General features: G+C 36.7%; 1 protein-coding gene across 2 annotated transcripts in view; it reads left to right on the forward strand.

Annotated features, from left to right (window-relative positions):
• LOC121386911 (xylulose kinase-like) overlaps nt 1–13,780 on the forward strand; it is a 41,521-nt gene extending 27,741 nt beyond the window's left edge. For both annotated transcript variants that reach the window (XM_041517956.1, XM_041517966.1), the window contains exons 12-19: nt 217–332; nt 3,077–3,192; nt 5,417–5,490; nt 6,651–6,747; nt 8,425–8,486; nt 9,921–10,008; nt 10,910–11,001; nt 12,536–13,780. In XM_041517956.1, coding sequence (XP_041373890.1) covers nt 217–332; nt 3,077–3,192; nt 5,417–5,490; nt 6,651–6,747; nt 8,425–8,486; nt 9,921–10,008; nt 10,910–11,001; nt 12,536–12,616 — 726 coding nt within the window. In that variant the 3' untranslated portion in view covers nt 12,617–13,780. The remainder of the gene's footprint in view (nt 1–216; nt 333–3,076; nt 3,193–5,416; nt 5,491–6,650; nt 6,748–8,424; nt 8,487–9,920; nt 10,009–10,909; nt 11,002–12,535) is intronic.
• The last annotated feature ends 357 nt before the right edge of the window (nt 13,781–14,137 follow it).

Consider the following 14,137-nt stretch of genomic DNA (forward strand, 5'->3'; position numbering starts at 1 on the left):
TCTGTGTGATAGTGCACATCATAGAACAAATTTAATGGAGAGTGGGCCTTACGAGGTGCTTAATCATTAAATTTTGTATTTAAGAGAATTTATATTTACAGAAATGTGGCCTTAGATTTATTTATTTATTTATTTATTTTATTTACTTACATGTATTTATTTATCTTTTAGTTTTGCTTCTTTTATTATTTTTTGCTTTCTGTTTTGTGCTCTTAGGTGAGTCTGGGTACAAGCGACACTATTTTCCTCTGGCTGTCATCTCCAAAACCATCCACAGTCGGGCATGTATTTGTCAATCCCATTGAAAGCACTGATTTCATGGCCTTAGCTTGGTAAGACTAACTTTCAATCCTATTACAAGAGATTCATGTTTTGTTTTACATTGACACCCAATAGCCTATGTATTTTTTGTGCTGGGGTGTCCTTAAACATCTGTTCTATTCTATTCTATTCCCATGTTTGTATATATAGAGGTTATTACCAGATTGTTTCGGTATCATCAATATCATATATTAGGAATAAAAATGGCGAGCATAATACATTATTTTTATTCCTAATATATGATATTGATGATACCGAAATACACGAGGGTAATAATCTCTTTATTATATAATCTCAAGCTTAATACAAAGTGTTTTTATAAACGGTACACGCAACTTTAATTCCAGTCCGCCATTACTAGATATTCAAATGACATAAGAATATGTGGCGCAGTGTTTTTTTTAATGGAAATGACGTCTAACTTGAATGACATAATTTTCGATGTCCTTACATCAAAATAAACTAGTGCATAACGTTTGTTGTTTTCTGAACTCTGGACAGCTTTCATTTTAAAATTGCTATTGAAATGTTTTTATTTGATGACTATAACAATTATGTAGTGTCACCCTAGTACGTTTGCGTAGATGTCAATAAACCTAGTGCCGTGACCTCAATTAATTTGCATCTAATTTGCAATTCTTAAAGTATGTGATCTGAAAAATATCACATACTTTGATTGCACTGGAAATGTAAGATATTATATGATAAAATAAATTATTATACTATACGTAAAATTGCCTGTCCTAATATTGGAGGCCCTATATTTGTATATGGTCTACACTGCATGATATACAGTCCCTCTTTATAAGGGGTGGACGTAGCCCAGTGGTAAAGCGCTCGCCTGATGTGTGGTCAGTCTAGGATTGATCACTGCTGGTGGGCCCGTTGGGCTATTTTCTCTTTCCAGCCAGTGAACTACAGCTGGTGTATCAAAGGCTGTGGTATGTGCTATCCTGTATGTGGGATGGTGCATATAAAAGACCCCTTGCTACTAATGGAATTTTTTTTCGGTAGAGTGGTAAAAAATGTGCCCAATTTCCTTCATTCAAAGTGCACACCTTTTCCCTTTGACTTTAATCCTACGGGACATTAAAATTCCCTAGCACCAAAACAAAACCTCTGCCTGTTACCGGCCCCAGTCGGACTGCTGGTGCTCTCTTTCACCCAGCCCAACCTTTTCCTGTCCTGTGCGGAGGAACCAGCCAAGACTGCTACCTGCACCCATGACAGGTGTGTGCTACCACAGCTTGCTCTGAATGTGCATGTTAAACACTCTGACCTGACCTGACCTGAATTGAAAAATGTAGCTGGTTTCATCTCCTGAACCAAATGTTTAACATCAAATAGCTGATGATTAATAAATCAGTGTGCTCTAGTGTTGTCTTTAAACAAAACAAACTTTTAATGTTTCCTATTATAAGAGACTCTCATGTTTTAATATAATAAATTATTGTACTAGATGTTCCCTGGCTTCATATTGGAGATTCCATATTTTTATACAGGTTACAGTCCTTTATAAGCAATTCTTCCTTTATAAGTGAGACCCCGTATTTTTATACAGGTTACAGTCCTTTATAAGCAAATCTTCCTTTATAAGTGAGACCCCGTATTTTTATACAGGTTACAGTCCTTTATAAGCAAATCTTCCTTTATAAGTGAGACCCCGTATTTTTATACAGGTTACAGTCCTTTATAAGCAAATCTTCCTTTATAAGTGAGACCCCGTATTTTTATAGGGGAGATACGTAGCCCAGTGGTAAAGCGTTCGCTTAATGTGCAGTCAGTTTGGGATCGATCCCCGTCAGTGGGCCCATTGGGTTATTTCTCTCTTCAGCCAATGCACCACGACTGGTACATCAAGGGCCATGATATGTGCTATCCTGTCTATGGGATGGTGCATATAAAAAATATCTTGCTACTAATCAAAAAGATTAGTCCATGAAGTGGCGACAGTGGGTTTCCTCCTTCAGTATTTGTGTGGTCCATAACCATATGTCCGACGTCATATAACCATAAATAAAATGTGTTGGGTGCATTGTATAATAAAACCATTTCCTTGTTATTTTTAATTTAAAATGTTCTGGGTATCAGTGGGCTCACACATTCTCCCACCCCTCCAAAATAATCCTTTCTAAAAACATATTCTTTTCTTTCCTGTAGATCAGGGTTCGTAGCGGTCTTTAAATTCCTTGAAAGTCTTTGAATTTTAAAAATGATTTTAGGTCTTTGAATTATAATAAAAGTCTTTAAATTCTTACAAATCATAGCCAAAGCAATGATGATATATTTTATAGCTGCATACATTTGATATTTTTCAGTTATAAGGTTTAATCTGTCATGATGCATGTAAAAAAGCTAAATGTTTTGCCGTGAACAGCAACGTAAACAAACTGATTTGTTTTTTGTTTTTTATCACATTCTATTGTCTTTGACCGCTGTGTAAAAGTCTTTGAAAGTCTTTGAAAATGGCAGGTAAAAGTCTTTGAATTTGTTTTGTCTTTAAGGCTATGAACCCTGATTATGTCATATTATTAACTGTTGAGTATCATATTTAACTTGTTAAAGTTGCCACTGTCATGTACAGTTATTATATTGTTTGACATCCAATAGCTGATGATTAAAGACATCGTTAAATAAAACAAACTTTAAACTTTCCTTACATGTAATGTGGAGGTTTTGAAGCTCCAAAAGTACCTTAACCTTTAATTACGTCATCTTTAGAAATCTGTGACTCTTAATTTGTTTTTTCCATTAGTTTCAAAAATGGTTCACTGACCAGAGAAAGAATACGCAACGAATGTGCTGAGGGATCATGGGATAAGTTTATTGCAGCTCTGGAGAATACACCAATGGGAAACAATGGCAATATAGGTGAGACAAGATTGAAAAGATGCTAGATGGATGGATGGGTGGGTGGGTGGGTGGATGGATGTATGGATGATTGGGTGGGTGGGTGGATGGAAAATTAGTTGGATGGATGGATGGTTTTTTTGTTGTTTTTTGGTATGGATGGAAATGGTTGAGTGGGTATTTGGATGGGTGGATGGATAGATTTGGGTTTTGAATAGATGGGATGGGTGGGTGGGTGTATTTTGGTTGTGGGTAGTTTAGTAGATGCATGAGTGGATATATGGGCATTGTGTGAAAGGGAATATGGATGGATGGATGGCTGGATTCCAATGAGCTACTGCCAAGTAAGAGCAGGGGACCAGATTTAGGCTAGTGTTAGGGTGCTTGCCTGATCTACATTGTGATGTTGGATCTGTCACCCTTGGTTGACTCTTTTCCATTACTTTGTTGCAGGAGGGTGGGACATAGTCCAATGGTAAAACGCTCGCTTGATGCGTGATCGGTCTGGGATCGATTCCCGTCCATGAGCCCATTAGGCTATTTCTCGCTGTAGCCAGTGCACCACGACTGGTATATCAAAGGCTGTTGTATGTGCTATCCTGTCTGTGGGAAGCACAAATAAAAGATCCCTTGCTGCTGATTGGAAGAGTAGCCCATGTAGTGGTGACAGCAGGTTTCCTCTCAAAATCTGTGTGGTCCTTAACCATATGTCTGACGCCATATAACCGTAAATAAAATGTGTTGAGTGCGTCGTTAAATAAAACATTTCTTTCTTTATAACCCTTACATCAAAGGGTGGTATGTATTATCCTGTCTATGGGAAAGTACATATTAACTAGCTCACCAACAGGTATGGATCCTAGACTGACAGCACATCAAGCAGTGCTTTATTGCGGAGCTACGTTTTGCCCCTATATGAAGCTGAATTCCATAAATACAGTCATAATGGTGGTTGCTATGTCTGTTACTTAACGCGACAGTGGCCGTGTATATTGCCTTGGCTAATGAGGGCTGGCTATCTACAGGGTGGTTGTATTTTGGAGGGAAAGCTCAGTGTAAGGCCACCATACTTCATCTAGACTATAAATAGTATATAATTAGAGGATACCCCCCCGAGTGTCTTGTAATATCATAATTTATCAACACGAGTTGATAAAAAGTATGAAATCCGAGGCTTGCCGAGGATTTTTATACTTTTATCAGTGAGTGCTGATAAATTATGATATCACAAGACACGAGGAGGGTATTCTTTTTATCATCCATTATCATTCTTTTCATTTGCGACAATTGTAAACAATGTCAGTAATGTGGGTTGAATGTCACTATATTTGGCAGTGGTAGACTCGTTAAATAACAGAACGACAGTGGTATGATGTCACTAATGATAGGTTTAGCTCTGAAACATACACAATGACGTAACAAAACAATCCCTTGTGATTAACATTTCACCAGTCAAGATTATAAGAAGCGATATCTCCTAGGAGAATATCACAGGAGATATCAAAATTAAAGTGTCAGCGATATCTCCTACAAAAGGCATTAATGATAAATTAATATATTATCTTTTCCTAAAAGCTGTTGCTTATAATGTGCTGAGATGTTGTTAAATAATCTTTCATTCTTTATACCATACAGTCCTCTCTGTTTCAATATATTAAAGGAGCAGACTCTAGTTTCAGCCTGCGAAAATGGACGCTAAGTTTAGTTAAACTAATCTACAAACCCACAACACACATTTGGATAAGGTAATAACAGACAGAAGCTAAAGTCGATGATGTTTAAACCGAGAAACACCATCTAAAAATAACCAGAACTTGTCTCGATAACCATTACTTCTCAGACGAACGTGTGTTTTTAGAATTATGAAAACTGGATTTTGGGGTATTGCAAAAAATTAGATAACCAGAACCACTTCAGGTGTATGGAAATGAATATTCTAGATAATAAAATGTAAGTACTTCTAATTTAAATGATCAAAAACGGCTTTAATAGTGAAAAATATGTCGTAGTGTTTAAAAACTAGGGTCTGTGACTTTAGTTCCAGGTGAGTATTATAAAGAAGGACAGCAGTTTCACAAAATAAAAACAAATTAAATAAGGATCCGATAACAGCAATTAAACAACATTCACTTTCTATCTTGGAAACAGCGTGGAAACAGTGTGATTGAGCTGCTGTTTTGTCATGGAGAATGGATGTACATAATAATGCTTGTACGTTCATGTTGTTAATTTTTATAATTTACAGGAATATACTTCTACGTGACCGAGATTCAGCCTTTGGTTCAAGGAGTCTTTAGATTCAATAGCCATGGAGAAGAGGTTGGTGATTTTATCACAGGCCTCCGAGAATTGAAATTTGGCGTCACCCATTTATCGTTTACATGCCAAAAAACCAACTTCTCGTAGCCCATTTCCTTTCTGCTAACCCATTATGTTCACGTAAATGATGTGCTTACTTTAATGCGTGAACTAATTTTTTTTAACGTTCTTGCAAGTTTAAGAGGCCTGTATTATTTTTGTTTAGTACATAAAAAAATTATACATTTGTATGTAAGCATGTAAAGGAGAGAGGCATTATGCCACCTCCAAAAAATTTAAATTGCATGGCATACATGTATATTATGTTTTGCATGTGAACTCTTCAGTTCATAATTAATACTCTATCAGTCCAACCGGAGGGTGCTATAGGTTTCATCTCCATCCATCCGTCTGTCTGTCTTGTCTGTCTTGTCTGTCTGTCTGTCTGTCTTGTCTGTCTGTCCTACATAACCCCTGCAATTGCCCATGGCAGTCGGCAATGTTGTGGAGATTGCCATGGAGTTTTTCATTTTCCACAACACTTTTTTTTTGCTGTGGACTATATTATAAAAAAAATTCCACTGCTTGTTTTTTGCCGTGGACGTTTTTTTAATTGCAGGGGTTGCTACATATATTTTTCTGGATGTTTTTTTATAAGAATGCCCTCAAATATTTTAAGCTGAATTTTTTTTGTTTAGTTTTATAATGTACAGTTACAGATCCAGTTTGACTTTCATGGCGATTTACAATTTTTAAACGGAGTTATGGCCCTTGAACTTAGGAGATGTGGAAATTTGTTTTCTGGACTTTTTTTTCAGAAGGCCTTGAAATATTGAATTTTTTGTATAGATTTATAATGCACTGTTACAGATCCAGTTTGACTTTCATGGCGATTTACCCATTTTTAACGGAGTTGTGGCCCTTGAACTTAGGAGATTTAAACATTTCTTTTCCAGATGTTTGTTTTGCAGTGCCTGAAGATATATATTCAGATGATTTTTTTTTTCTCATATACTGTAACTGATCAAGTTTATCTTTCATGGTGATTTATCCACTTTCTACACATGTATGTCCCTTAAATTTAGGAGATAAAAACAAATTGTTGGGTTCGGTAGGGACATGTATTGCTTTAGCAGTAGGCTACTCTCCTAATACTTGTTCATTTATTTATTTTCTACCAGGTGACATCGTTTCCGAAAGAGGTGGAGATACGTGCAGTGCTCGAGGGCCAGATGGTTGCTAGGAGATATTATTCAGAAATGTTAGGATTTAATTTTAGTAAGTTTTCTTTTTTAATATAATTAGGCTACTAGTTGTATCACAGTGAGTATGAACCTTTACCTTTTGTCACTGGATAAAAAGAAAGTCTCACAAGAGGCCTTTGTCTATAATGTTTAATTTTTAATCCCAGTTTTCTCTTCTATTGTTTATTTATTTGAAAGTGTGCAAACAAATTCAGCTGTACACCCATGTACTGAAAAAAAGTTAATTAAAACACCTTTAAATGTTGTCCACCTTTTTAAAAAAACTTATATTTTTGTATTTAAATTAAATGGATGTGTGAATAATAAATGAAAAAAGGAAGCGAATTACAATAATAATAATAATAATAGATTTTTATTTCAGATCAATAATCCATAGAACATAAAAACTAATTACCAGTACATAGTATAGAGTACGTAGCTTGTGCCGGCAATGTACATATACATTTGATGTACACACTTGTACACCTCAGGTGGGCAAGTAGGTCGTTTGAGGTTGTTTCGATTCTGCTCTTCAGTGAATATGCTGTTGAGCGAAGTAAAGCGCCAAAGTTGCTAGCACTGTATGGTTGTCGTTGTCTGATCATCCATCGGTATGCGTTGTTATAACATAATTAAGTTAAGATCCTTCATGGTATCCTGCGTAAATTTCACCCATAATGCACCCGCGTACAAATTACTAACTTAACTCACAAATAATAGTTTTTTAACAGAATCTGAACATTTTGTAAACCGCTGCAACAACATGTTTGCACGTACACAAAGAGCTCTATACTGTCGTGTAATGTCTTTATCGTCTTTCATGTTTTTGCATATAATATAACCTAGATATTTATAGTTGTCAACAAATTTCAATACATCACCATACAATATATCGAAGGCACATTGATCAACTTGAAAGTTTCTGTCTCAGTGCACATACAAACTGTTTTCATTGTATTATATATAATATCATAATCTTCTGCAAATTTCTTGCAAATAGTTAACATTTTTTTTAATGCAGAAATAGATGGGCGAAGAAGTGACATATCATCAGTAAAACTAAAGTTATTTAGAAACACCCCACCAACATTACACACAACTGCACACTTCGACAACTGTAGGTTAATGTCATCAATATATATATTAAATAATAAGGGTGACATTACCCCACCATGCCAGACACCATTTGTTACATTAAACTTACAGGAAATATATGCACCCCATTTTACACAAAACAATTGAGTTAAATACCATGCTTTGATAAAGTGAACTACAAAAGTTGGCACGCCTTTTTTCAGAAGTGTCATATATAATGTCCAATGATTTACTCAGTCAAAGGCTTTTTTCGCATCCAAAAGCAAACATACACAGGACTACCTTGTGAAATGTAAAAGTTAATAACTTCCTTAAAAGCAAATAAACACATATCGGTGGATGTCGCACTTTTAAAACCAAACTGATAGTCCGATGTACTCAGGTCTGTTTGTGATAACAGTACATGTTCCACAACTTTTGATATCACAGTTGCTAATGCAATTGGACGGTAATTGCCTTTTATCTGTTACGTCTCCATGTTCATAATGAGTTTAACAAACTCCCATTGCTAAAGCTGAACCGATGGGATGACGTTAAATTGTAACAAATGTAAAGGAAATTCAATTATTTCGTATTAATTAAAGAATGACCTGTATATAGATGTCTTTTCTTTCAGATTCCACCAACACACGTGTTATAGCTACGGGAGGGGCCTCAACGAATCCCGCAATATTACAGGTATTGAAGTCACTGTCTGGGTGATTTTAGAATGCTAATTGTAAACTTGTTGACCATAAGGTCGACGACAGTCACTCTTAGCACCCTTGTTATAGCTTTGTACACAATAAACATAACATATATTACTATAATTTTAATTTTCAAGGGTCATATATCTGTGAAAAATGGGCAAATTGCCATGAAAGTCAAACTTAATTTGTAACGGATCATGATAAAGCTATACACAAATTTGGAAAGTAATATTTCAAATCAAAGCATGGTGAAAAAACCCCCAACAACATCCGGACAAACAGACAAAGGATAGAGACGAAACCTATATTTATTACCCATATTGGCAGAGAGAAGTAGGGGATGGGGGGGGTGGGGGATCTTTCCCTAGATACGTTTTGACATCATAATCAGTGCTTCACTATAGGCTTTGATGTCATAACTGTTAGGCAACAACAAACAACCATATTAAGTGTAAGAATAGTTCCCATGGTGGCAGTCTTGTCATCAACTAACTTACGTCATCAACGATATGTATGTCACAGCTATGATGCAACGCTGTCTCATGTTCTCAACTTGCAAATTTGTTTTCAATAACAGTATTGTTAGAAAATCTTACATAAAATGATAAAGATTGATAATGGGTAATAAATAGGATACCCAAATCGCTAATCGTCAATACCGTTGATCTTGCACTTGTGAATTGATGTTGTCCTTCCCTCGCGAAAGGTTTGGGAAGAACAACCTCAAACCCAAGTTCAACCAGCTAACGTTAGTGAACTATTTGATTGGTTCTCAATGTGGCCATTTGGTTTACTGTGAAGCGCATAAACCAGTCTAGCGGCCATTTTTCCGCTTGGTCTGGCTGAATGCAGCCCAGTTCACTTTTGCAAGATAAACGGTATTGCCTTGTAGCTCGTTGAGTATTCTCTAAGTCCCCTCCGACTGGGCTAGTAGTGCAGTAATAAATTTAGGTGACCCATCTCCTCGAAGCACCACACACTATTTAGTTGATTATATTAATCGATCATTGATCAGTCACAATATTCCATCTGATTCTCAATGCTAATGTTTGTGATTGTGTTCGATTCTCTGTGCCATTACAGGGCCGGGACCTAGCCCAGTGGTAAAGCGCTCGCTCGATGCGCGGTCGGTCTGGGTTTGATCCCCGTCGGTGGACCTATAGGGCTATTTCTCATTCCAGCCAGTGCACCACGACTGGTATATCAAAGGCCGTGGTATGTACTACCCTGTCTGTGGGATGGTGCATATAAAAGATCCCTTGCTGCTAATCGAAAACAGTAGTCCATGAAGTGGCGACTGTGGGTTTCCTCTCTCAATATCTGTGTGGTCTTTAATCATATGTTTGACGCTATATAATCGTAAATAAAATGTGTTGAGTGTGTCGTTAAATAAAACATTTTTTTCCTTTCTGTGCCATTGCAGGTGATAGCCGATGTTTTCAATGCACCTGTGTACACAAAGGATGTTGCCAACTCAGCTGCTCTGGGCAGTGCGTTTAGAGCAAAACATGGTAAGAAAAAAATATACAGATATAGAGTCGAATGGGGGATGGAGGCACATGCCCTTATTTTCATTTATATACAGTGAAACCCCTCTAAACCGGACACCCTCGGGACCAAGTAAAAAGTCCAGTTTTAAGAGGTATCCTGTTTAGAGAGGTTCTTTTCTGCACAGATATTTAAAAAGGGACCATGAAAAACATCCGGTTTTGAGGGAATTCCGGTTTACAGAGGGTCCAGTTTTGAGAGGTTTGACTGTATAATAATTTATATCTATGGTAGAAGAAAGAAAATGTCAAAGGTCTCAATGAGGCGACACAATCCACCCACCCCACCCCCCCACCAAATAACTATTTCCAAAAAAGGCAAATTTGTCAATAACACTCCTTTCCATTCCTGTACGATACATGCAGACATCAAATCATTTGTTCAAGCTGCCACTGTCATGTATGATATTGTTTAAAATGGGGATAATATTTCAAACTGAAGCAGGGTTTCTGCCAGAAGGGACGAAGGGTAAAAGTATGTACCCTAAAATCTTGGAAATGCATTAATATATTTTTATAAGTTTTAGAAAGATTTAGCAAGAGAACTGCTGTTTAAAATTTGTCAAAGTACATGAAATACAGGATCCAATTTCAAATTTTTTTAAACCCCAAACCACCTGTAGTCCATCCTACAGGGATCGCATTTTTTTTCATACTATGTACTTGACTACTAGTTATTTATTTCCGAGCCGATTGATTTGTAAATTTCACACACATATTGTATTTCTTTGTTATAAACATTATTTCTTGTTGCTATCTGTGTGATCCTTTCTTTCTTTCCATCAATATATTAGCGTCTAGTATGACCTCGCCAATTATACTAACATTTTATGCTCGCTAACATTTCCTGTAATTTTTTTCTCAGGATGGCTGGGTCCAGGGGTAGACTACTCTGAAGTGGTCAGTGGTTTAAAGCAACCGCCATGCGTTGCCGTTCCATCTCCTGGTGCAGATAAAGTTAGTGTTTGATTGCATATGCTAGATAAAAGTTTAGGATAATTGAAAACGTCTGCCAAAGACCATGGAATTCTAAGCCTATATCAGAATTACCAAATGTCTGACTTCCAATAGCCGATGATTAATAAATCAATGTGCTCTAGTGGTGTCGTTAAACAAAACAAACTTTTTAACTCTACAACTGTCAGTTAAGACAGTTTTGTTTAATGACACCACTAGAGCACATTGATTAATTAATCATCGGCTATTAGATGTCAAACTTTTGGTAATTCTGACTTGTAGTCATCAGGGGAAACCCGCTACATGTTTTCTAGGGAAGCAAGGGATCTTTTATATGCACTTTCCCACAGACAGGAAAGCACAACGATAAAAATTCAATCATTTGAATGGATCCACTGAGGTGGTTCGATCCTGCAATGCAAGCACCTCAAGCGAGCACTCAATGGACTACGCTAAATCCCGTCCCCAGCTTGGGAGGGAAGTTCTTTAACCTAACTACATGTATATTTGTTAATTTACCTCAAAAATTATATTGAAACACTAGGTCAGCATAATGTCAGTAAAACACCATTACATTACATAGACCGACAGTGTAATTTTTATCCACATTTCTCCTCACCTGTTTTTGGCCATTGGTATATTTATAGAGAACAACACATGAGTGGATGTTAGATACCATTTAATGTATCTCACAACCAGTTGTTTTAAAATGTATCTAACGAGCAAAGGCGAGTTTGATACATTTTTAAACAAGTTGTGAGATAAATGGTATCTAACAGACAATGTATTATTCTATTTTTTACATATCCTCAAAAACCAGGTTTTAAGCAATTTTAACATCTTTATCCACTAAAAGATATTTACAACCGTTGCACTTGTAGCTGACTTATGCCTCACAGACACATGATTGTCAGGTTAACTATACATCACAAAGTAATCGATTTCCACCGTGCTGTTTTTTGATTGGATATTTGGCATTGGTGACCTGGTCATCACTTTGGAGCAGCCAGTCGTACGTCTTGAAATTGTTAACACACGTATATATGTGTAAACAACTAAATAACGCATGGTGTTCTCACCAACGGGTGTGTAAGAAATGCACATTACATTCCACAGAATGTCTATATAATAACCTTGAAAAATTCATGCGTATATAGATAAAATAACACAAAAGCACTAGTTACATGCACATAATTACAGTTTATGGTAAAGCAGACATGGTAACCTTGTTTGTATGTTCAATCTAGCCAGTGCACCACGACTGGTATGTCAAAGACCATGGTGGTATGTGCTGTCCTGTGTGTGGACTAGTGCATATAAAATATGCCTTGCTACTAATGGAAAAATGTAGCAGGTTTCCCTTCTGAGACTGTCAGAATTACCATGTTTGACATCCAATAGCCAATGATTAATAAATCAATGTGCTCTAGTGGTGTCGTTAAACAAAACAAAGTAACTTTTTTTTTTCTTTTTTTTTTGGTATGTGGCTATGCAAACTGTTTGACTTAAATATTTTTCTCTCTCTTCTTTTCAGGTTTATGGAGACTTGTGCGACAGGTATAAAGAACTTGAAGCCAGAATACAAAACAGAACTAGTTTAATATCCACAGACTGAAATCACAAGATGGAAACAATGGTGGCCATACAGAATGGCAAACTATTCCTTTCCAATTTGCTCAAAAATGCTACATAATTGCATGTGACCCATCATTCTGTCCATGTGTTGCATGTGACCCGTCATTCTGTCCATGTGTTGCATGTGACCCGTCATTCTGTCCATGTGTTGTATGTGACCTGTCATTCTGTCCATGTGTTGGATGTGACCCGTCATTCTGTCCATGTGTTGTATGTGACCCGTCATTCTGTCCATGTGTTGGATGTGACCCGTCATTCTGTCCATGTGTTGGATGTGACCTGTCATTCTGTCCATGTGTTGTATATGACCTGTCATTCTGTCCATGTGTTGTATATGACCTGTCATTCTGTCCATGTGTTGGATGTGACCCGTCATTTTGCCCATGTGTTGTATGTGACCCGTCATTGTCCATGTTTTGCATATGACCCGTCATTCCACCCATGTGTTGGATATGACCTGTCATTCTGTCCATGTGTTGGATGTGACCCGTTATTCTGTCCATGTGTTGGATGTGATCTGTCATTCTGTCCATGTGTTGGATGTGATCGGTCATTCTGTCCATGTGTTGGATGTGACCTGTCATTCTGTCCATGTCTTCCGTCATTCTGGCCATGTGTTGGATGTGACTCGTCATTCTGTCCATGTGTTGGATGTGACCTGTCATTCTGTCCATGTGTTGTATGTGACTCGTCATTCTGTCCATGTGTTGCATGTGACTCGTCATTCTGTCCATGTGTTGCATGTGACCTGTAATTCTGTCCATGTGTTGGATGTGACCGGTCATTCTGTCCATGTGTTGGATGTGACCTGTCATTCTGTCCATGTGTTGGATCTCCCGTTTTTGCAACATTAAATTTACATAATTTCAAAAGAACTCATATTTTTCCGTCGGTTGTACAACTTTTATTTACAGAATCTGCCGATTGGTTACATGATGAACAGTTACAATCTAAAATTAAAAGTTGCAAACCTCAGGATCACTGGAATGTTGTTAATTAATGTATTACCAAAAATTAATGTCTTCCAAAAAATTTCTATAGTCTGTCCCATCCTCCTACTAAAATATTTTTTTGTAAATAATTTTAGTTTGGTTTGACATAAAAAAAAGAAATAAAAGTGTTTTGAAAATAACAAAAAATACAATTTTTGTGTGTTTTGTGTATTGTTTATTTATAAAACAATCGGCTCCAAAATAAATATCTTGTAGTAAATTCCATAGTATGAAAAAAGATGTTCCCTGTGGGAAGAACTATAGATTGTTTTATTTCGATTTGTTTACATTTGATGTGCAGCACTGACAAATTAAAAATAAACACCCATCATTCAGGGCTTCTAGATTATCATAGCCCCACTCCCATGGCTACTGATATTTAATGTTGGGCTAGTAAATAACTACTATTGCTATGCCCGATGGCTAGTGAAAAACAAGTTGTTAAAAGCTACATTTACATGTAAGTCTAACTTGTAAATATGAATAACCTGACACCCCACCCTCCTCAA

The sequence above is a fragment of the Gigantopelta aegis genome, chromosome 2, assembly GCF_016097555.1.
Source record: "Gigantopelta aegis isolate Gae_Host chromosome 2, Gae_host_genome, whole genome shotgun sequence".
Classification (NCBI taxonomy): domain Eukaryota; kingdom Metazoa; phylum Mollusca; class Gastropoda; order Neomphalida; family Peltospiridae; genus Gigantopelta; species Gigantopelta aegis.